Raw genomic sequence first — 20967 nt, 5'->3', positions numbered from 1 at the left:
TGATGGTGCAAGCTGAATGTAGCTTTTCTCCCACCACTGTGAACAGCAGAGCTTAGGGAAAGGTTGAGTTAAGTTTCTGTTTTATTATCGCTCTGTTTATTAACAGAGTGAGAGCTGTGCCTTAACTACCTTCACTACACTCGATGGATTGCCTTCCCCAGCCTGCTTTGCCAACGCATCTGCTCGCAAATATGTGTGCGTGATGAATCACTCCATTGCTCACTCGTCTTTCACTTTCAATAGCACATGCCATTTCCATTGCCTTTGAATAAAAAATTATGCAGATTTGCTGAACAGAAAAAGAATGGAGAATAACTCACTTTTTGCTAGTCTGGAAAGAGCTGCATGTGGAGGAGAAAGGCGGACTAATGTTAAGGGTTTCGAATTGGACATCAGGCCCGGGGGTGCATTTCACAAATTGCTTTCGTCCAAAGAACCAAAAAATGGAAAGTTTTGAAAAGCCACCTACCCCAGCCCCAAAATGCCAGTTCTTCGCCTGCCCAGGTAACCAGCACTGGCACAATTCTCACCTGGGGGAGCACTGATGCCTTAAAGCGAGGAGTGAAATGCCGGTAGGAATCTGGGCGGACGTAGCATTGGGGCTTGGGACTTTTGGTCTCCTTTCTGGGTTCTGCCACACAAAGAAGAAAACAGTGCCTATGTGATGCTGCTCACGGAGTGGTTTGGCATCAGCAGCTATGCTGTGGCTCGCTGCCTGTTCACATACTACGTGTGCATACACACAAGCACATGGGAGAGGCAATAAGCAGACTGCAGAGTCACTTGCACGTGCTCCTACGTGACCAAGTGACTGGCTGTATGAAAAGCGCCAGCTTTCCAGGAGCAAAGGAAGAAAATCCATCTCCCCAATCAGCCCACTCAGCCATGCTCCAAACAGCCTAAAGGCATCCACGCTGTGGGTTCTGGGCATCGCTGCGAAAACATAAGCCACGCTGCTAGAAAGAGCTCTCTAACCAGAGTAGCAGAGGCACATTTTTATGTTGAAGCTTTCCAACAAATCCTGCCCGGGGCTGAGCGCTGGCAGCTGCGTGCTTCTGGCAGCTCGCCACAAACTGCTGCAGCTTTGAGGCTGTGCATCTATTAATAGAGACATCGGGAGCTTTAATTTCAGCACGGTTCAATAGAATGTGCCACTTAGAGATGATATTGGCTACAAGCTGAAGAGGGGCTTCTGCCATGCCTAGAAGCAGCAGCAGGGAAAGAGCCAGAAAAACGAGTGGTTTTGGGGAGCAGCATGAGCTCCCCTTCACTCTGGCTTCCTCTGGAGCATCTCTCCCAGGACACGGGAGGAGCCCCGGGGAGCACGCTGCTGCCCTTCAGCGCACGCATCCAGCCTGGCTGGCCACTGCCGTGCCGAGTGCTGCTTGGGGCCTGCCTGCACCACATTTATAGTGATCTTTATTTTTCAAGAACAGCCCAAGCTGCCATGCAGGCCTGCACACGCTGTGCCCCTATAAAAGCTGGGACTAGCCCTCATTTACCATGCGCTGACTGTCCGGGAGACCTCGAGCTCTCCCGTCTCACTTTGGGCCTCACGACAACAAGCTCCTCGCTCCTGACCGGTTCCACCACAAGGACCGAGGCGTCTTTGTCTCCATTCGCCACCATCCCGCTGCTGCCTGGCAAACAGGCTTCCTCCTCTTTGTCCGACTCTGAGAAAATACCTGAAGGATAAAAACGAAGCAGTGGAAGGACAGAACCAACTGCGTCCTTCAGGACTGCTTCTTGTGAGACCAACCCTTTGATTTCTGGCAGTGTCATTCTCTTGCTCTGTGTAACAGCCCGTCTGTTAGGGTGGAGGGCAAAGCAGACATTTCCCGCTGGTTATGTCCAACAAGGTATTTACCACAGCCTTCCCAGAAGCCGTGCCAGCAGCTTAGTGTATGGAGCAGAGCAGAGGATGAAGCAGTGCTGCACCGCGACACCTCTGGCTGGATTTGACCAAGTTAGGAGAAGGAAAGTGCAGACTGGTCTGTCAGTCTGCAGGAAGGGGACGAGGGGCAGAGACAGGATGCTGGCGAACTAGGCAAGGAGTTCGTCCTAAAACAAGACCAACTTCACCCTCTCCTATAATCAATTCCTCTTACTTTGACATCCTGCTAGGTGGACAGAGCTGACATCCAGACATGGTGGGGAAGACAACAATGGAAGAGGAATTGTCTGACGAGGTATATCAGAGGCATCCTTTAGCTTTTCAGGGCTCTTTCCTGTGAAAAGAAAACATTTTGCACAACTCCCTTCCTCACTTAAATCCCTTCATCCTCCCAGGGTGACTGATGGTGATGCCTCCAAGCTCATTCTCCAGCTTCCTCCTACGCAGGAGGAGCCACTTCTCCCCTGTCATTCAAGAAAGAGAGGGACAGACAGAGAGGGGAAACAGTGAGGCCAGGGAACAAGACAGAAGAGGTGGAGTCAGGAGGCTGGGGGCAAGGAAAGACAGAAGGCAAAAGCTGAACACAACCTACCAGGAAACCCAGAGCTGCCCTGAATGTCCCCTCCTTGGCAGACTCCCACTGAGAGGTGCCAATTAACCGGAGACTGCCAATGGGGCTAATTAGCTGGTTAGCCCCTGCTATCTGACTACCCCCCCGAGGGAAGGAACCAAAAATCCACACCCCAACCCCAACCCTGTGCCATGAACAGCAGCTGTGGAAGAGCTGCAGACCACAGCAACTCACGGGAGGGAGCAAACTCACTCACCTGCTCCTGGCGGCGGAGGAGACTCGGAGGAACGAGCCCTGGGAAGGCAACAAGCCCGGCGTTACACCGCGAGGGGACGGAGGGGAGGGGAGGCAGGGGAGGTAACGGTGCACTTACAGGGCTGGGGGTGACCTCTCCACAGGCAGAGCCATGAAATCCCAGAGGAAGATGGCATCTCCGACGCTGATGACGTGCCGCTGGTCTGGGGTGAAAGCCACCTGGCGCACCGGCTCCGAGTGGCCGATGTACACCTGGGAGAGAGCACGTCCTGAGCTCCATCACCGCGCCTGTCCGGCAGGACGCCGGGTTGCACACTGTGGCTCCTGGACACCCAGGGAAGGAAGCTTCTGTCTACGCCCCCCAGCAGAGGCTCAGCACAGAGGCCAGCACCACACCTGCAGTGCTCAAACCTATGATTCAGCTTAGACACACTGATCCGGAGAAACGAGCAGAAGCTGAAAACCCCCAAGCTCTCATCCCAGCTCTCAACACCTCTGAAACCCTGAGCAAGCCATTTTCTTGTGTGTGTGGCTCTGTGCCTAGCAGAGAGGTTACACCTATCTCTGTCCTTTGCACAGGCTCTCGCTAGGTGCAGTGCTTGGACAGCCCCAGCCTGCACTCGGTGCACGGCCCTATTGCCTTACACACGGGAACAGGGCTGTGCTTCTCAGCTGCTGGGCAAACCGGGACTGGGGACAATGGGTCAAGCCACGCAGAGGCCACCTGCTACTTTCTTCTCCAGGGATTCAGAAATGCTTTATTTGACAGGTCAGGGCAAGGCCAAGCCGCTTCCCTCCCCGTGTGTGCAGTACCTGGAAGTTGATATCGAAGCGCATCCGATAGTCCCACACTTTGATAACCTTGTCGCCAGCAGTGAGCAGGTACCTGGCGTCCTCGCTTAGTGCCAAGGAAGAGCAGGACAGCTTGTGCACAGGAGACACCTGAGGACAAGACACAGCACCAGCAGCATTAACCGAGCTAGCTCTCACTACCGGCAAGTTAAACACTGCCTCAGCAACAAGAAATGACAGGTCTGTTGGATGAAGATGAGAGGAATCCTTTTGGCCTCTCGTGAAGTTTAAAACAGGAGACAGAGATGCCCAATGTTCCCGAGAAAGGGGTGTGCTGGTTTCCTGGTCCTTCTCCAGGAGCGTGAGGATCACAGAACCAGTGGACATACATCCAGACAGATCCGCTATGACACAGCCCCATCTCAAAACTCAGGTGGGCCATTTGGGTATTTCATTAGCTCTCCCATGAGACCAGTAACTAGTCCCACACCACCAGTCCACTGCAGTGCAGAGACAGGTTCATGTCCTTATGGTTCAGCAAGAAGACAAGAGCAAGACTAGGAAGCCAAGAAGACGACAAGAGAGGCAAGGAAAACAAGGACAAGCTCAGGCTCACCCTGAGCATGACCACACCAGGATAGCTACATGCTCGCCTCTCATGCTTTTCTTGGAAGCCTGTGAACTCCAGCATGAGCTCTTCTCTCATTTAGCCGCCCAAAGCAACACAAAGTGTCAAAGGTGAGGCCTCAGCACATGAATTTCACAATGCCCTACCTCTCGCACCAGTCGTCCTGTTTTTGCATCAAGCACAAGGATTTTATTGGAAGACGTGGACACCAGGAGCTCGCCTCGCGGCACAGGAGCGAAGCAGACCCTCACTGCGGTGTCCAAGGCTGTGCTGTTCAAATCGAGGATGCTGATGTCCACCCTCAGCAGCTGTGAAACAAGAAGCTACTGAACAAACACCCTGGAGAAGCCCCAGGAGCAGCCGCTGGGCAGCCTCAGGGGTTGCTCTTGTGGCTCTCCTAACACAAGGCTACCGAGGCCCCCAGGCTCTCTGCTCCCCGTGCTCCACCCAGCCACCTCGAGAGGGGCTGCAAGGTACAGGCAACGTCCCCGTTATCCAGGAGAGCAGCTCACAAAGAGGGCTCAGAGCTGACAGGCCACGCAACTGTTCCTCAAATTGCCTTTCCAGAGAGGAGTGGAGTTGGAGAAGAAATCTTGACTTCACTGTTTCTGTCTCACAGAGTGGAAGTCCAACCTCATTGTAAGCACCCTGAGCAAGCACCTGCAGTGCTGGGAGGGCTCCTTCCAACACCGCTGGTGCCCGAAGCCCCTGACCTATCTCATCTCATACAGTCTGGGGGAATTTCCTCCCCCGCCCGCCGCAGCATGCCCTCCCCCAGGAAGGTGGGGACCCCGCTGGGTACCTCATCGAGCGAGCAGGCCTCCATCACGGTCACAACGTACTTGGAGGGCCCCACGAAGGCCAGGAGACGGCTGTCCCCACTGAGCACCAAAGCATCCGGGCCGCTCCCAGCATCCCGGGCCACCACGTTACCTGAGGGCCACAGCAAGACAGGGGTGAGGAGAAGAGCGGAGATCATGCTGCAGGCAGCTCGCTCCGTGACGGTGCTGCTGCCTGCAGCTCCTCCTGCCTCTGCATCAGCCTTGGGTTAACGCTATGGCCTGAGAAAGGAGCAACCTCTGTTTTGGAGACGCTACTAAATCTGCAAAATCCAAACCATACAGTAAACCACCTCAAAGACAAGGTCTAGATACGTGGCCCTTAGCCTGACTGAACGTGTGGTGCTTTCAAGGAGCGTGGAACAAGCAAGAAAATTGATTTTACTGTTTATTTTTTAACATTACAAGAAGCTTCAGCTAGGAGCTATGGAGGTAAGACCTCAACTGCAGCCTGCACGTCTGAACCCTGCGTGGAACAAAGTCACAGCCAAACCCCACCGCACCGATGTCAGTCTGGTGGGCAGACAGACCCAAAGGTCTGAGAATCAGAGGAATTACCTGTATTTATTCCACCACCGGAATTCCACTGTTAGGTCTCATGGCCAGGCAGAAGCACGGGTTCTGAGCAGAGTCAAAATTGGAAGGTCCATTTCCAGTACAGACACCAAACTTCGGTGACTTTGGACCAATTTTCTAATCTCTCTGAGCCTCTTCTCTTTCTCCACCTAATTCAACTGCACACTCACTGGGGCAGGATCTTCCTCTTTGTACATTGCACTGCATAACGGAGCTCCCTTTCCTTGCCCAAACTTTTCTGTGCTGCCACAGCTAATTTCAAAAGTCTCCATTAAACATGATGTTACTATTCCAAAACGGCTTTGTCCCTGCCTGCAGCTCGCCACCAGCACAGCTCTCTGTGCAGCTGTGCTGCAGGCAGAATGAGGGAAACGATTCAGTTTAAACAAATTAAGCTGCACATGCACAAAATGGAAAGAGTCGGGGCTTGAGCACGAGTAAGTAGGCAGACTGCACTTGTGTTACTCCTGGGCAACACAGTGTTGAACCCAGACCTGAGAAAGCAGGTCTCTGTGACTCCAGCCCATCCAGGAAATCAAAATACAAAGGAAGCTGAAGGTGTTTGAACTAAGGTTTACTAACAGACAAGGTGTAAACACAAACACTGCAGCTCAGAAGGTTCTCCAGAGAACCCCTCTCTCTGAGTAGGCTGCATCTGGCTTTGACTTTGGTGCTGGGATGTCTGTGCTACTACAAAAACTGGGGGAAAAAAAGGCAACCCACAACCCCACAGACTTACCCAGGACTCTCAAGACATGGCTTTTTGGCTCCACAGAGCTGTAAAGAGCCAGGGTTCCCTGCAGACAGGAGCTGAACATGAAGTTGCCATCTGGAGAAAAAGTCAGTCCAGTGATCACAGTGCGGTGCTGCCTGCAAGAAGGCAGAAAACATGAAAAGCATAGAGAAAAGCCACAAAAAAAGAGTAGCAACAAGAGGAACAGAGTGAAGGACCCAGGAGAGCAAAATAACCAGGGGCAAGCAGAGGACTCCACCATGTTCACACCTGCAGCAGAACAACCAGCACTCCGACTTTCTGGAAAAGCGAGCATCTAGTGCAGCACTCCAGCTGTCCCTGGGTGGGACAAGCTCCCTCTCCCTTTGGAGCATCCTCCACTTCCCATGCCAAGGCTCACAAGAGCTCCCCGTTCAGCTGATCTCTAGGACAGCCCCTTTCCTACTGTTGGCCACCTGTCAGCTGGGAAATCCCCCCACACAAAGCCCTCACAGCTTGGTGTGCCAAGCTTTTGAGTGGTGGAAGTCTAATGTGCAAAGGCTGTCTCTGCTTGAAAGCCACTCAGCTGGGACATGAGGACTCAAGTCCAAGAAAAGTACTTTTCCCACTGCACGGATATTGCTCCGGCTCTTGCCACAACACCCACAGTCAGACCCACGCCCGCACGGGTGCAACTCCCACTGCGAACGCTTACTTGTGCTCCATCAGGAGATCGGAGGCCGCCAAGCTGAAGGTCCGCACCATCCCGCTGTCAAAGCCACAGGCAAGGATCCGCTGGGTAGGGTGAAAGGCCACAGCACACGGCATCTCATCTGCAGCTGTGAAGTCATACAGCTGCGGGGAAGGGACATAACACAGGCACAAAGCTGGATGAAGCAGTACCTGGCAGCCACACGTAACAACAAGGCAGCCTCAGACCTCCACCGTGTGTCCTGCAACAGAAACCTCACCCTTCCTGGTTGCATCCAAAGCCCAGGGAAGTCCTGGGTCTTCAGTCATTTAGATAAAGCCCCTGGGTATTACGTTTTGTGTTAAAAGCAATATACACATGATGAAGGAAAAGAAAATATATTATCCCGTTTTGTTTACCAACGCCTTCAGAGTCTAAGACCAAATTATGCATTAAGCAAAAACTCTCTGAACTCCAGACTTCAGAAGGATTTCTCGCCCAAGGTGAACCCCACGCTTCAGGGAGAATATTTAAGGGCTCTTGAACTGTGGAACTTTGGTAACTCGGCTAAATAGAGACTGAAGAGACTATTAATAAATGAGATATCTAACAACTCGCATCTCACCCACCTGTTGCATGGACACGAGGTCCCACACTCGGATGGTGTTATCCTGAGACACTGTTGCCATCTGCTTCCAAACTCCCTCCACTGAGAACGCCAAAATGGAGTCCTCGTGAGAGCGCATGAGGGTGCTATAGTCCCGGGACTCTATATCCAGGTAGCCCAGGTTCCCAGCCGTGGTTGTGCACAAGACTTTGTGGCTGTCCGGACTGATGCAGACAGAAGTCACCGGCGCCTCGTGCTCTGGGGAAAGACACAGCAGTCAGCACACAGCCCCAGGAAAGGAGCAACAGCACCTGGAGCACAGCTACAGAGCCAGATTCACGTATAGGAAAGAAATGCACACAGGGATGAACATCCCGCATGACCTCAAGATTAAGTGCTTGCAGGTTCGAGGCCAGTGACAAATTAGTCTGTGCCCTTTCTAGAAGTCCCCGAGCTCGGCTGTTATGATGATTGTTTCAAATAGAGTGAAGAACCGCTTGACTTCTCCCCTAATTTTTCACGGACAGATGAGCTGTAGGTACAAGGGCACAGAAATCAAGATGGACTGCCTGTTCTCACCCAGGCTCTCCTGCCTCCTGCCTAGGAGCTAGAAGAGTGAACGTGAATAAATGACTTCGTCATTGAAGTAAAATACTCCCAAGACAGTCCCCTCTAAAGACAGCAGGCATAAAAAATGCCCTCACTCATGACAGTTACTTTAGGAGACATCAGAGCGGAGGTTTTGCTTCCCAGCAGCAGGCTGGCGTAGATGTGGAGTTCAGAAGGACCGGTCCCAGCTCTACTCACCCGCCTCTAAGACAACGGCTGAGAAGTCCAGCGGCCACAGCCGCAGGTAGCCGTCTTCTGAACCCGTGGCACAGAAGGCTGAGGAGATGCTGATACTGTTTATAGCGATCCCAGGGCCTGAAACCCCAAAAAACACCATAGTGTACACCGGCAGAAACACAGAAACTCAAGCTGGGGGTTCCCCCACCCAAGAGCTGGCTCCAAATTGCTCCAGCAGCCAGAAATCCCACTGCGATGGCTGCAGAGGCTGCCTCGGGTCCCAGCCACCTCTTCTCAGGGTTCAGAACGTATTCAGTCCCCTGTCCCGCTGCCAGCGCTTCTCTTTACCACCAGTGCAGCTTTGCTTATTCTTGCCAGGCACAGAAACACCTTACCGCTTTCTAAACCCTGCCATACTTTTGGTGTGAATGGGATCACTTGGTAAGGGATGTCCTAGGTTAACCGTCTGAGACCCAAAACTGTTTCATTCCTGTGCCTCAAATCCTCCCTGCAGGGTACTGAGAAGTGGGAGAGAAGAACAAGTGGGGGTAACGACACATCTACAGAAACTACAGAAAGTAACCGATTTTTAGCTTCTGGTATGAAGTCTATCAGTCAAAGGACCGAAGACAGCTAGCACTGCCACCACTGAGACACCCAGGGACACGGTTTCATCTCCTCTCTGTTGTTTTCTCACCCACGAAGTGGGAACTGGAGTTACATGCTTCTCAAAGGGGCACGCTCAAGATTAAATAGCTCAATTTGCCAAAGCAAAACATGCACCAAGTTTTAAGATGGAGCAGTCACACTTGAAAGTGAATTCTTCCTGCTGTTAAAATTAATGGACAAGCTGAAAGCTGAACTACTTCGTATACAGCATCAAAGATTTCCCAAACACTTCATGCAGGCTGAATAATGAAAAAATCCCCAAATTCATCTTTTCATTGATCTTCTCCACTTTTTTTTTTTTTTTACATCTCTGCATTAAGATTCTCATCAGCAAATTAAGACCTTGTTTCATGTTTCTAAAAGCAGTGTTTCTCTGAAACGGCAATCAGCGTTTAAAATGCTAAAATTCTTTCTTAAAATGATACTTTGCTGTCCTAAGTACAATTATCTGCAGTGCTTAAGAGGAAAATAGTTAGCTGGCAGTGATCTAATCAACCCCGAATAATCTTTAGCAGGAGGTAAGCGGCTGGTTTAATTTACCAGAGGTTCGTTTGAATCCCCTCCTGCCCCCGATGACAGCCGAGCTGCCCTTTACCCCTCCTCCCTGCCGGGGCCCTACCTGCCCCGCCGCCCTGCTGCTGCGAGGGCAGGAGCCGCCGCGCGCTCCTGATGCAGACGTGCTTGTAGTCCACCTCCAAGACGTGGCCGCTCTTGCTGCAGACAAAGCTGAAAAGGAGAAAGACCCCCCCCCGCCTCCCAAGGTCAACTGGGTGCCCGAGGTGCCTCCCCGTGAGCTGCCCCACAAATCGGAGCTTCCTGGCTGATTTCCTGCCCCTTTGAAACGCCAGATAGAAAAAGTAAAAGCTCAGCACCGACTTCAGCAAGAGACCTCTCCGCCGCAGGACACAGCCCACGGGGAAGGCGGGGGTCGGCTGAGCTGACAGCTCTGCCTTCTTGTAGCGGCCTGTGGTAGCAACAAAGGCCTTGCTTTGATTAAAATAATGGCAAAAAAAAAAAAAAAGTGATCGTCTGTATTTAAAGGATACGTACCACACCACTCCTGCTGTCAACAGAAAGCTAACCCCAAGCCTCAGGACAGGGGAGGGAGTCCCTAACTATGGCAAAACATCAGTACCGCGGGAGGGAAGGCTCCTTTCTTGGGCTACTCTGCCAGTAGCTGGATCTCTTTTGGGAAGCAAGGCATGCTGAGAAGGGAAGCAGCTCTCACAGCTGCAGGGGAAACCCAAGCAAAACGCCGCGGTCCCACAGGGGAAGGGAAAGGTGGGCGCTACGGCCGGGCTGCGCAGAGCCTCAGCAGAGCCCTGTCCCTGCAGGGCGGCCCGAGGACGGGCGAGGGGCGAGCCCAGCAGCCCCTTACAGCGTGCGGTCCTCCGGCTCCCGCTCGGCCGAGTGCCCCTCCTCGAAGGCCAGGTCGGTGAACTCCAGGGAATGGTACTCGCCCAGGTTGACGGGACAGGAGCGCAGCGCTCCGCTCCGCACCCGCCACAGCCTCACGTTGTCCCGGCCGCACGACACCATCCTGTCGCACAAAACCACCCTGTCACACAAAACTGCGCCGAGGAACAGCACGGGACTCACGCAAAAGGTCAGTGCTGACGGCGGGGGCCAAAAGCAGGAACGGCGGCAGCAGCAGCGCCCTGCTCCTGCACCTCGAGCCACCCCCAGCCATGGCAGACCCAGGGCTGTCCATTTGGTTTCTTTGCTCCCTACCTGGTGTCGTCAAAAAAAGCAATCTTCAAGGTCTGGATGTCCACGTCCGTGTGCGCTTTGGCCAGCACGACCACGTCTCCGCCACAGGTCACCTGGGCGGTGTTCCACACCACCACCACCTGAAGCAAGAGGACAGCACGGCATTGCTGCTGAAACACGGAAACCTTGGCAGCAAGAGGGCTTCTCATCCCAAACAGCTGCACGTACTGTGCTCTGGGCACAAAGTACCGGTAATGGAATTGAAGGAGTGGAAAAAAAACACAAACTTCACATATGGAGGGTCAGGACTGTTCAAACTGCTCGGCAAAGCTTCACTGCACTCTATCTGTCCGGCACCCAGTTACAGGCTCACAACCCCAGGGCTGCCTGGCGGTGCGGCTCACGTTTGGGGAAGAAAATACGGAGTGGGAGCTCTGCTTTTGGAGCTGTAAGAGCTACGCTGGGGCAGAGATGTTCTGCGAGAGCTGGAGGCAGCGTGTGCCTGCCTGCACTCCTTTCTCACAGCACACCGCTCAGCTCCAGCTTTGCTCGCGATGCCCATCACACGGGGCAGCAGAGCCAAGCCACGCGGCAAAGCACTGGCAATGCAGCCTGTGATCTTGGGGTACGCTCAGAGCTTCCCCGCACCTCGTGGGGTGCTCTCTGCAGGTCTTCCACCACAAGGACTGACAGGCTTGGGGAGGTCACCCCCAAAGGAGCAGGGACGATCAGCGAGGACAGGCCGGTGATTTAGCTCTCTCAGAGCAGCGTTAGAAATGAACCCAGCACGGCCTCGGAGGGTAAGGATGACCGATGTGCCACCCCAAAAGTGCTCCTGGCCATCCCCACAGCCCCTCCCAGCCTGCTTCCAGCCCCCTGTGCCGCTTTCAGCGCATTGATTTCCCCTCCCCAGCTCCCACCCGGTTCGTAGAGCTCTGCCTCACGCTGTGAAAAAACTGGAGCAGTCCTGTGGCTGTTTGCTTTTTCCTGCAGGCAGTAGGCAGTTAGTGATGGCACAGCTAATTGCTGGTAGTTGTCAATAAGGGATTACTGGATGAAAACAGTTGCACTGATCAAGTAAAACCCTGAGACCCAAAAACAATTTTATTTTTGACTACTACGTGTGGGATCTGCGTCATCCCCTAGCTACATCAGTGGGTGGCAGCTTCAGTGCCCAGCATCCATCCCTTCCAGCACACGGTGCTGGAGCCCTGAAGGGAAGGATTAAACCCCGCATCTGCCTGCTCGCCCCTGATGCTATAAAAAACGGTTTTTGGGCTCCAGTCAGTGCCAAATCTCCCATTTCAACTCCCATTCCTCCACTACGTGCTTGCAAGCCTTCCAGCTCGAAATGCCACACAAGCACGCGTCACCCTCAGCTGGGTGGGCTGGAATTGCTGCAGAGATGCCAGGCGATGCTGTGCATTAGACTGCAGCGATCCCCGCAGGGCACGAGGAGAACTGTCCTGGCTGGGCTGGTGGCTGGGAGACAGAGAGCACACAGCAGTGGTTTGTCTGCAACGTAACTATCTGATCTGAGGGAAGTCCTCTCGTGTCACTTGCTTGGCAGGACAGAGAAAACGCCAAAAAAAAAAACAAGTTTTAGTTCTCACCGTTTTCCCGTGCCCATCCTTCCCAACACCACAGAGAACAGCTCCGCTGTAGGAAAAGCTGCAAGAACAGGACACCTGGTGAGACGCAGCACCTCGCACCCCAAACGCATCTCAAGGAGACAGCAAGTCCCGAGGGATGAGCCCGGGAGCTGGCAGCACGTCAGCCGTGCTGGGATAGCTGCCAGCAGGTCTCAGTGACAAGCACAGGCAGCGGAGGGAGAGCTGTAATTCACCCCTGGTTTATCACGCACTAAGAGCACGGAAAAGCTGCCACGCTGCGACACCTGGCACACCTGAACGCACCCCTGTGCGCATCTCCTCCGCCCTCACGCGCCGCTCCGGGGCCGAAACCTACCTCAGGGACAGGAGCGCCCGCACGTGGGTTTTGAACACCGACAGGCAGCTGCCCCCGGGGAAGTCCCAGAGCCGCAGCAGGCTCAGGGGGCCGGCCTGCGCCGAAGCCAGCAAGGTGCTGCTCCCGTTGAACGCCAGCGCCGACACCTGCGGGATGCGCCGGGTGGGAGAGCTGGGACAGGAGCAGCAGGGAGGTGCCTGCACCTCGGGTGCGGGCACAGCGCGGCCGTACGCCTTCGTAAGGAGTTACATCTACCTTGTCCGTGTGGCCAGTGAAGAACCTCTGCTCCCCGGTCTGAATCTGCAGGGTTACTATCACAGCGTGGCAGGGGTAGACCACTGCAGAGTTGTTCTGAGTCCACAGCGCCTGCGGGACCGAGACAAGAAGGAGAGGGCTGACGAGACGGCACAGAGGTGACCCTGGGCTGGACCCACAAAAGTTTATTAAACACGCAGATTTGGAGATCTGCTGCCCGTGGGCAGGGGAGAGGACTGCTCTCCCATGCAACAAGTAGGCTTCTATCTTGCAAGGGAAAACTAGGAGCCCAGCTGACATCCTAGTTAATTCAGCTGATTTACCATACAAATCATGTCTAAAACATGCACAGCCAATATATGGAAGAAAATGTTCTTGGCAGAGCCTTGAACTGGATGAACCAAAAAGACCCTTTTTTTATCATTAACAATCCAAAACGCATCCCTGCTTGCAGAAGCCAGGAGATCTGAAAGGCCCCCTGATTTCTGATTCAGCACCGTAGCAATAGAAGTCCCATGCACAAACAGAAGCCCGTGCCCGTTTGTTACAGAGCAATTCTCCCCAGCAAAAACGTACCAAAAGCGTGGCACTTGTCTGCCCTCCACACCTCTGAAAAAACAATACGTGATTACAGATAAACTTGCAAAACTGCCCGAGTTACTGACACATTTGGTGCTGCAGCCTCCAAAGCCAATTATCTTTCTCAGCTTCAGGATTGGATCTGGTAAGAAACTCTGAAAAACAAGACAGCAGAGTCACCCTGAGAGCAGGACTGAGGCCAGCTCGCCAACTGCTCTGCCATGGCCCTCCGACTATGGGGCCCCGCCACCCCCATTTACTGATTCTCTCTAAAGCAGAGACAGCATTGGTTTCTCCCCCGGTAAGTGGATGGCTTTTATTTAACGTAGAAGTCAAATCCAGAAAAAAGGAAGGTGCTAGGATTTCCCATCTTTGAGAAGTTCTCCCACTCCATCTAAGGGGGTTCCAGCCAGCCCCCTCCACGTCCCCAAAATGCCCCAAAAGCAGGCTGCTGCTGCAGGACGGCACCTGGTCTTACCCTGCAGTGAGCGGCTCTCCTGCTGGCCAGCACGGCTGCTCTGGGGCCCTTCCTGGATGCGTCCTGGGCAAATCAGTAAACACACAACTGGCTTAACGTCAGTGCATCCAAACACAGGTCCCTCTTTCAAGACATGTAACACCCGAGAGGAAAGAACTGCCAGTCAGAAAAAATAATGCCAGCAGAAGTATTCTGTAGCGTTAACTGAAACTCCAGCCTGAAGCTTGTGTTCCCTCTGCTGTTTCTGCTGGGCTCAAAACCATCAGGCACAAACGTCCCCAGGCCACTTGTTCAAGCAAGCCTTCAGCAGCCTGGACACCATCCCCAGTAGGTGTGGGAGGGTGCCGAGGGGGTCCGCGCGCTCGGCACAGCCCTGGGAGATGGAGCAAGCAGCAGGGGGCAGATCAGGGTCTGGCAAAACCCAGCCCTGCTGCTGGGCACCAGAGGGACAGACACTGGCTGAGGACGTGGCTGCGGAGGAGCCCTTACACACGCAGCAAGCAAAAGCCTTGCCCCAAGCCCCCTCTCCCCTCGACAAAACCGTCCTGCGATCAAAGTCTCCACCAGAGCGGAGCCCGGGGAAGCGCTGACGAGAGCCACAACCACCCCGACAGGACGCAGAGCCCGGTCGAGTGCGAAGCGAAGCCCACCTCCTCTGAGCCCGCGCGGGCGGTGCGTACGGCCCGCTCGCTCCTCCGGTGCGCGTACACGTGGACGCCGCCGTCGCTGACTGCCGGGGACTGCCCCGAGTCCCCCACGCCGTGTAGCCTCCCGTTCTCCTCTGCCTCCTGGTCGCCGGCACGCATGGCTCTCAGAGGCCCTGGGGCTGCCAGGTGAACCTCAGGGATGCTTTTTGTAACTGCAGGACACCGGTGCGGCATCTGTAAAGGGCAGAGGCTCAGACACAGACCAGCCCTCCTCCCGGTGCCTTACACCCACTGCAGAGACAAGGAGACACCAGCGTCGCTCCCGAGAGACTCTCGTAAAAACTCCAAACGTTCACGAGTGATACAAACGAGGAAGGAGTAATACGGAGGGGCAGCGTGCCTGCCACCTAGCTGTCGGCACCTACCTGGGTACCAGCCACCTGGCACCATCTGTGCGGGCTTCAGCTCCTCCCAACACACCAGAGCCCCAGGAGCCCCGGCTCCAAACAGCCTCCAGATGAGCCGCCCTCTTTCCACGGAGCAGGGGAAGCCGAAGGCACCTGGCATCCCAGCTCAGGGCTCCACTCATCGATTTCCCCCTCTCCGCAGCATTAGAAGGGGAGCTTTTCCCCTCTCCAAAAGCCCACCGCCAGCTTTCTGGTGCGAGAGCCCGAACGCCAGCTCCTGCATCGCTGCCAGCGGGGAAGGCGCGATCACGGCGAGGGCAGCTGCCTGCAGGCCCAGCAATCCCGACCCCGCGTGCTGCTCTGCTCCCTGGGGGCACCCCATCAAGCTCTGCAGTCTCCAGTCCTCGCTTCCTATCTTTAGTTTGAAGACAAAAAGTATTCGCTGCCTCCACTGACACGGGGATGGATGTCTAGAGGTTACGAAGCACTTGGCATTCATCCTGTCCCTGCTCTGTGCTACGCCACGCGGAACCACCGAGGCACTCGCTGCGGGGCTGTGCTCAGCAGACCGTGCCCAGCTCAGGCTGCGAAAGACAAAAAGCAGCTTCTACATCCTAAATAAAGGAGCTAAAAGAGGAGACGTAGGGAAAACTCCACGTGAGGGAGAAAGGCAGAAGTCACACCCTCCCTCCAGGGCATGCTTACAGCTCTGGGACTGGTGATCTGGTGGATGAGGGACAGTCGGTCACGGACGGCTTTGGTGAGCGTCACCGGCTGGGGCAGCTGGCGGACGGGGTCCTCCGAGGGTTGGCCACCTGGATGACAAGAGGAAAGGGCTGGACTCTTTTGGAAGCCCTCTGGCCTGTTAGCTACCTGCTCCTGCAGGCAGGAAACGAACAGCCACATCAGTCAGCTTCTGCCGGAGCCTAGGAAGGTGTGGGAATGAACTGCAGTGAAAAATCCCGGAGAGTCCCCTGATTACACAGTGTCCGAAACTACATCTGTTATTAAACAGATATTGAACAGACAAAACATGCTGCAGATTTGCTGCCTTAGGCTGGGAGGGAGAAGGGAAAGGACTCCAACCCCATGAGACTAGGGGCTGTTTTCTCAATGGCTCTATAAGAGGAGTCCACAGCAAAGCTTGTTTAAAATTAACCGTATTTCACAGCCAAGAAACATCTTTGCTCCAGCCACCTCCTAAAACTCCCCAGCACTTCCAAACATGCGTGGGTGCTTCAGCTGACCCATGCCAGTTCTCAGGGTGAAATGCTGGGGCTTCTCAGGTGCCTCTAAACCTCCGGTAGAAGTTCTCCCAGCACGGATCCCACAAAGGGCTCTGGGCAGACGGAGCCCCAGAGGCCAGAGCACGCTGCTCGAGCAAACACCCAGGGCTGGCACAGCCTCAGCTGCTGCCCCCGGCCTTCCCACCTGCTGCAGGACCAGAGCAGCTCTTCTGGATGGAGTCGTACGGCAGCTTGGACCCTTCGGATGGGAACCTGAGCAAAATCAGAGGAAGACACCGTGTAACCAGGCCTCCGCATAGGCACACAGCAATCTCACGTGACACCTCACGGTCTGGCCCAACAGCCTTTCTCAAGGGCAGTTTAGCTGGCTGCCTCCTACAAGATTCCTCCTTTTGCCCCTTTCTCCCCCGAGCAGTGAGACACTACAGCATCTCTCCACTCCAAACCAGCCCGTTCCTTTTCAGGGGTAAGCTCGGCACTGCCTGCTTTAGGCAACGCTGCTAAGCAGTGACTGTAACGAGCCGCGATTTACGAGCGACACAGTTCTCTGGCGAAAACCTCAGTGCAGATGGGAGCAGAGCACTGAAGCTGAGGAAGGCACGCTTACATCTGCCTGCCTGACAAGGCGTTGAGGCCGATCACAGCTCAGCAGCCACCGTGAGCGCCCTTTAATTAGCAAGAAGTTGAAGCGCTCCTTAGGAACAGCATGCATGGAAGAAACATTTGCATTCACCTGAGTTAGCCACAGGGACAAATCCAGCAAGAGACTGCTGAGAGAGAGGACTGGCATTAACACTAACCTCTGGTGGGCCCGGGGCTCATTTTCCTGCCCCAAAATATCAGCGATCAGCAAGTTAGGGCAGACTTACTAACAACCTCTAAGCACCAGAGCTGGGGCAACCAAAACGTTTTGAGCCCCAAGTCTGTACAAATCTGTCATTCCTTAACCGTGCTCATCCACCCTTCCTTCCTACAGCAACCTGCCCCAAAGAGAGGTGTAAAAGTTCTGGCGGTGCCAAAAGCAGCGCGTAGCGGGCGTACCTGATGTAGTCGTAGTGGTCGTGCCACTTCTCCCCCTTGGGCACTGGGAAGGCCATTTCCCGCGGCATGGGAGAGACCCCGTGGCCGGCCAGGTTGGCTTGTCGGGCCTCGGAGAAAGTCACGCCTGGCAGCAGGAAGACAGAAGATGAAATTCTCCAAGGCCTGTGGAGCCGGCTGAAATGACGTGTTTCCAGTGGGACACACGACTGCCTTCTTTGAGGACTTCAAAAAACAAAGATCACAACTGAAGCGAGGTCTGTAACAAACTAAGACGCCTTTGCGTGGGAATATTGCTGAAACTCTCAACTTCCAAAGACAACATAAGAGCATTAACACTTGGTATCCAGTTATCAGACCCCCAAGCCCAAAATTCACTTAGTTTTCTATTATTTTCCATAGTTTCATGTGATTTGTGCTAGGGCTCTGTTCTGATTTTCTTGTCTTGCTTCCTTGATGCATTTGTAATTTCAAGAACGTCTTCATGATATAAGAAATTCCAAGAGCCTCTTTCACTGCATGCAGCATCTGTAAATTCTTTCAGCAGACTAGTAAGTTTGGGAAGATTTCCAGCAAAGAAAAAAGAAAAGTTAGATACAAAGGTTTTAACTGAAGTAACTCTGTCACACTAAGCGGGTGAATTAAAAAAGCGTTGGAAGATTTCCAGATATCAGAGACAAAAACCACAGGCTCTTTGGACAGATAAAAGCATGGGCCTAGGAGAAGCAAACCTTGGTAACACCTTTTTTACCCCAGAAAAATTCTAACCTCGGTAAGATATTTAGCTTTTCTTGAATCATTCGCTTTTCCAGCTGGAAAATGAGATGACACTTTCCTCCAGAGAGGTCGTGAGACTGCAGTCACCAGTGCACATGAGACCTGCTAACAACACACCTGGCATTTTGTCCCTTCCACTTCCTCTCCCTACTAAAGTCAGCCTAGCTTTTGACACGGACGCATTCCCATGCTCACAGCCTAAGAATTTAAACTGCTTGATCAGGGCTAATTGCCCTACAGCAATCGCATCTCTAAAAGCGGCTTTAAAAACTACGGGGTACATCCAGGCTTGGTTTAAATCACAAGGACGCCACCCCAGAGTCTCAGCTCCTCACCTGGGTCAAACACCAAGTCGCTCGTGCAGACGTTTCTCACCAGCAGGTTGGAGCAGAGCTTGATGCTCTTCAGGTGGCTGTAACGCCGGTTGAGGTACATGGAGAGGATGTAGTGGAGATCAAGCATCAGGCAGGTCCAGCGCACGTTGGCAGGGGCTGCCCCCACCAGATCTGGAGAAGAGAACGGCACGTGGCAAAAGCAGCAAGGGAAGACGCTACGATGCCGCAAACCTTGGACCGTGCTCCCCGCAGAAGAGGAGACGCAAGGTGAGCAGCACACGCCCAGCCTGCCGCACCCCTTAACGCGTGCATCCTGTCTCCCCTCTGCCTCGTGTACGCTCATTTCCCTGTAGGAAACCCTTCTCCTTCCCCCGTGCAGGCGTGCAGCCTCGCACCTCCCTGAGCTACGCCCAGCCCACGGCCCGGACGATGCAGCCCCTGGGCCGCGGGCTTGCTGGCGCTCAGCGCTTGTGCCTGGCTGACACAGCCACGGGAAGCACCACTCGCTCAGCGCGCTTCGCCTTTTGCCCTCGGATCCCGAACCGCTGAGCTCCCCAGGGTCCCTCTGCAGCACGTGGAAAGGAAGAAAACCCCAAAGCCCTCTCAAGTAAACACTATTTATTGCCCACGATTTCCACCAGCCTCAAACTGTCTACTCTAAATGAGCAGAGATGGGAGACCAGAGAACTCATCTCACAGCTCACCGACACAGCACTCGGCTCTGGGACGGACGGAAAGACAGACAGCCTCGCTGCCCCCGCACCCGCACCCCCAGCCTGATGCTGCGCAAGGGGCTCCCGGCCGGGACACTGCGCCCATGCCACCCGGGTGCTTGCCCTCCTCGCGCCCGTCCAGCTGGCTCCTGCACTCACCGTTCCCTTCGGCTGCGTCGCGCCTGCCCAACCCCGGCTCCTTACCTCGCCTGGAAGCCCTGGCTGTGCTCTCGTCCAGCGAGCCTTTGGCTGCTGCGCATACGAAGGGGAACTGGAGCCACGTGGCTGTGGATTTGAACTCCCTGAAGAGGTTGGAGAAGGAGATGCGCACCACCTGGTTCTCCTGAGAACAGACACGGGCAGCGCTCGGTCACCCCGGCGGCTTTGGCTGGGATGTGCTGCCCAGCAGAGCGTCCCCCGGGCACACGAGCTGCGTCCCCTGTCCCCTCCAAGGCTGAGGGGAGAGACCCAGAGGTGTCACAAGAACAGGAACCGCCTCAGGCTGGGACCCCCCACCTGTGATGATGAGGACCAGCTGCACTCGAGTGCACCGAAGATCAGAGAGCGGTTTGTGTTAGAGGGGACCTTGGTGCCCAGCTGGTCCCAACCCCTTCCCTGGCCCAGGCTGCCCAGAGCCCCGTCCAGCCTTGGGCACCGCCAGGTTTGGGGCTCACAGCGACTCCGGGCAGCCTGCACCAGGGCCTCGCAGCCCTCTGAGTAAAGAATTCCCTCCCAACACCTCACCTAAATCTCCCCCTTTTAGTTTAAAGCCATTCCCCCTCATCCTACACCGCACCTACTGACAAAGACCCCCCCAGCCTTCCTGCAGGTGCCGGCTCTGCGGACCCCGTGCCCCGGGCAGGATCGCACCGCCCGGCCGGGCTCACGCACCTGGGTGGCCACATCCAGGTGCACCACGAAGTGCTTGCGGGGCAGGGGCCTGAAGAGCAGGTAGAGGTAGCGGCCCCGCAGCCCCAGCGACTGCGTGCCGGTGCGGGGCAGCTGCAGGTAGTTGCAGGCGGGGATGGAGCCCCGGATGCGGTACACCGTCCCCTTCAGCCTCTTGTCCTGCGGGAACCGGGGGAGTGGGTGCTGGGGGGGGGGGACGGGGACCAGAGCCTACACCCGGGGCAGGGGCCGGCCCCCGGTGCCCCCCGTTACCAGGCAGGCGGTGACGTCCCCCTCCTTGGCGGAGCGCTTCCACTCCTCCACGCGGAAGTGCTTGAAGACGTTCAGGTAGGGGCTCTGCCACGCTGCGGGACGCGCTGCCTGGGCACCGGCACCGGGACCCCCGGCACCGGGACCCCCCCCCCCCCCACACCGGGATACCGGCCTTCCGCATCGAGACCTCCCCCCATACCATGACACCCCCCGTACCGGGACGTCCCCCTCCCGCACCGGCACCACCCCCTCCGTGCCGCAGCCCCCCCCACACACGTACCGGCATCCCCGCCTCCCGCACCGGAGCCCCCCCGCCCCACCGGGACACCCCCATACCGAGCCCCCTCCCCGGACCGAGACGCTCCCCTCCCGTACCGGAGCCCCCCCGCACACACCGGGACACCCCCTTACCGGGCCCCCTCCCCCGCACGAGGACACCCCCCTCCCGCACCGGGACCTCCCCAGCCCGGTGCCGGTGCTCCCCCCACCCCGGTGCCCCCTCCCCCCCTACCCGCCGCCGCCATGACGCGCGCCCCCGGCTCAACCGTCCCGCGCGCCCGCCGCCAATCCGCGCGCTGCCCGAGGCCACGCCCCCTTCACGACCACGCCCCCCTTAGCCACGCCCCGCCGGT

At 55.5% G+C, this 20967-nt stretch overlaps 1 protein-coding gene across 1 annotated transcript in view; it reads right to left on the bottom strand.

The window, feature by feature from the left end:
* The window catches only part of WDR90 (WD repeat domain 90), a 31285-nt gene extending 10348 nt beyond the window's left edge, over positions 1-20937 (bottom strand). Inside the window, exons 1-29 of the mRNA XM_066977577.1 lie at positions 20847-20937; positions 20336-20427; positions 20066-20242; positions 19379-19517; positions 18462-18632; positions 17353-17476; positions 16496-16563; positions 15770-15879; positions 14661-14891; positions 14011-14073; positions 13619-13687; positions 12954-13064; positions 12699-12844; positions 12344-12401; positions 10752-10870; positions 10399-10560; positions 9640-9746; positions 8373-8489; positions 7588-7823; positions 6983-7122; positions 6295-6425; positions 4943-5073; positions 4287-4448; positions 3534-3662; positions 2839-2972; positions 2722-2759; positions 2109-2228; positions 1503-1685; positions 531-631 (exon numbers count right to left, since the gene is read on the bottom strand). Coding sequence (XP_066833678.1) covers positions 531-631; positions 1503-1685; positions 2109-2228; positions 2722-2759; positions 2839-2972; positions 3534-3662; positions 4287-4448; positions 4943-5073; positions 6295-6425; positions 6983-7122; positions 7588-7823; positions 8373-8489; positions 9640-9746; positions 10399-10560; positions 10752-10870; positions 12344-12401; positions 12699-12844; positions 12954-13064; positions 13619-13687; positions 14011-14073; positions 14661-14891; positions 15770-15879; positions 16496-16563; positions 17353-17476; positions 18462-18632; positions 19379-19517; positions 20066-20242; positions 20336-20427; positions 20847-20859 — 3582 coding nt within the window. The 5' untranslated portion in view covers positions 20860-20937. The remainder of the gene's footprint in view (positions 1-530; positions 632-1502; positions 1686-2108; positions 2229-2721; positions 2760-2838; positions 2973-3533; positions 3663-4286; positions 4449-4942; positions 5074-6294; positions 6426-6982; positions 7123-7587; positions 7824-8372; positions 8490-9639; positions 9747-10398; positions 10561-10751; positions 10871-12343; positions 12402-12698; positions 12845-12953; positions 13065-13618; positions 13688-14010; positions 14074-14660; positions 14892-15769; positions 15880-16495; positions 16564-17352; positions 17477-18461; positions 18633-19378; positions 19518-20065; positions 20243-20335; positions 20428-20846) is intronic.
* Positions 20938-20967: the final 30 nt, after the last annotated feature.

This window comes from Anser cygnoides, chromosome 15 (genome assembly GCF_040182565.1).
Source record: "Anser cygnoides isolate HZ-2024a breed goose chromosome 15, Taihu_goose_T2T_genome, whole genome shotgun sequence".
Classification (NCBI taxonomy): Eukaryota; Metazoa; Chordata; class Aves; order Anseriformes; family Anatidae; genus Anser; species Anser cygnoides.
Note: the sequence above shows the minus strand (reverse complement) of the source record. Positions and strands in the feature narration are given on the sequence as shown.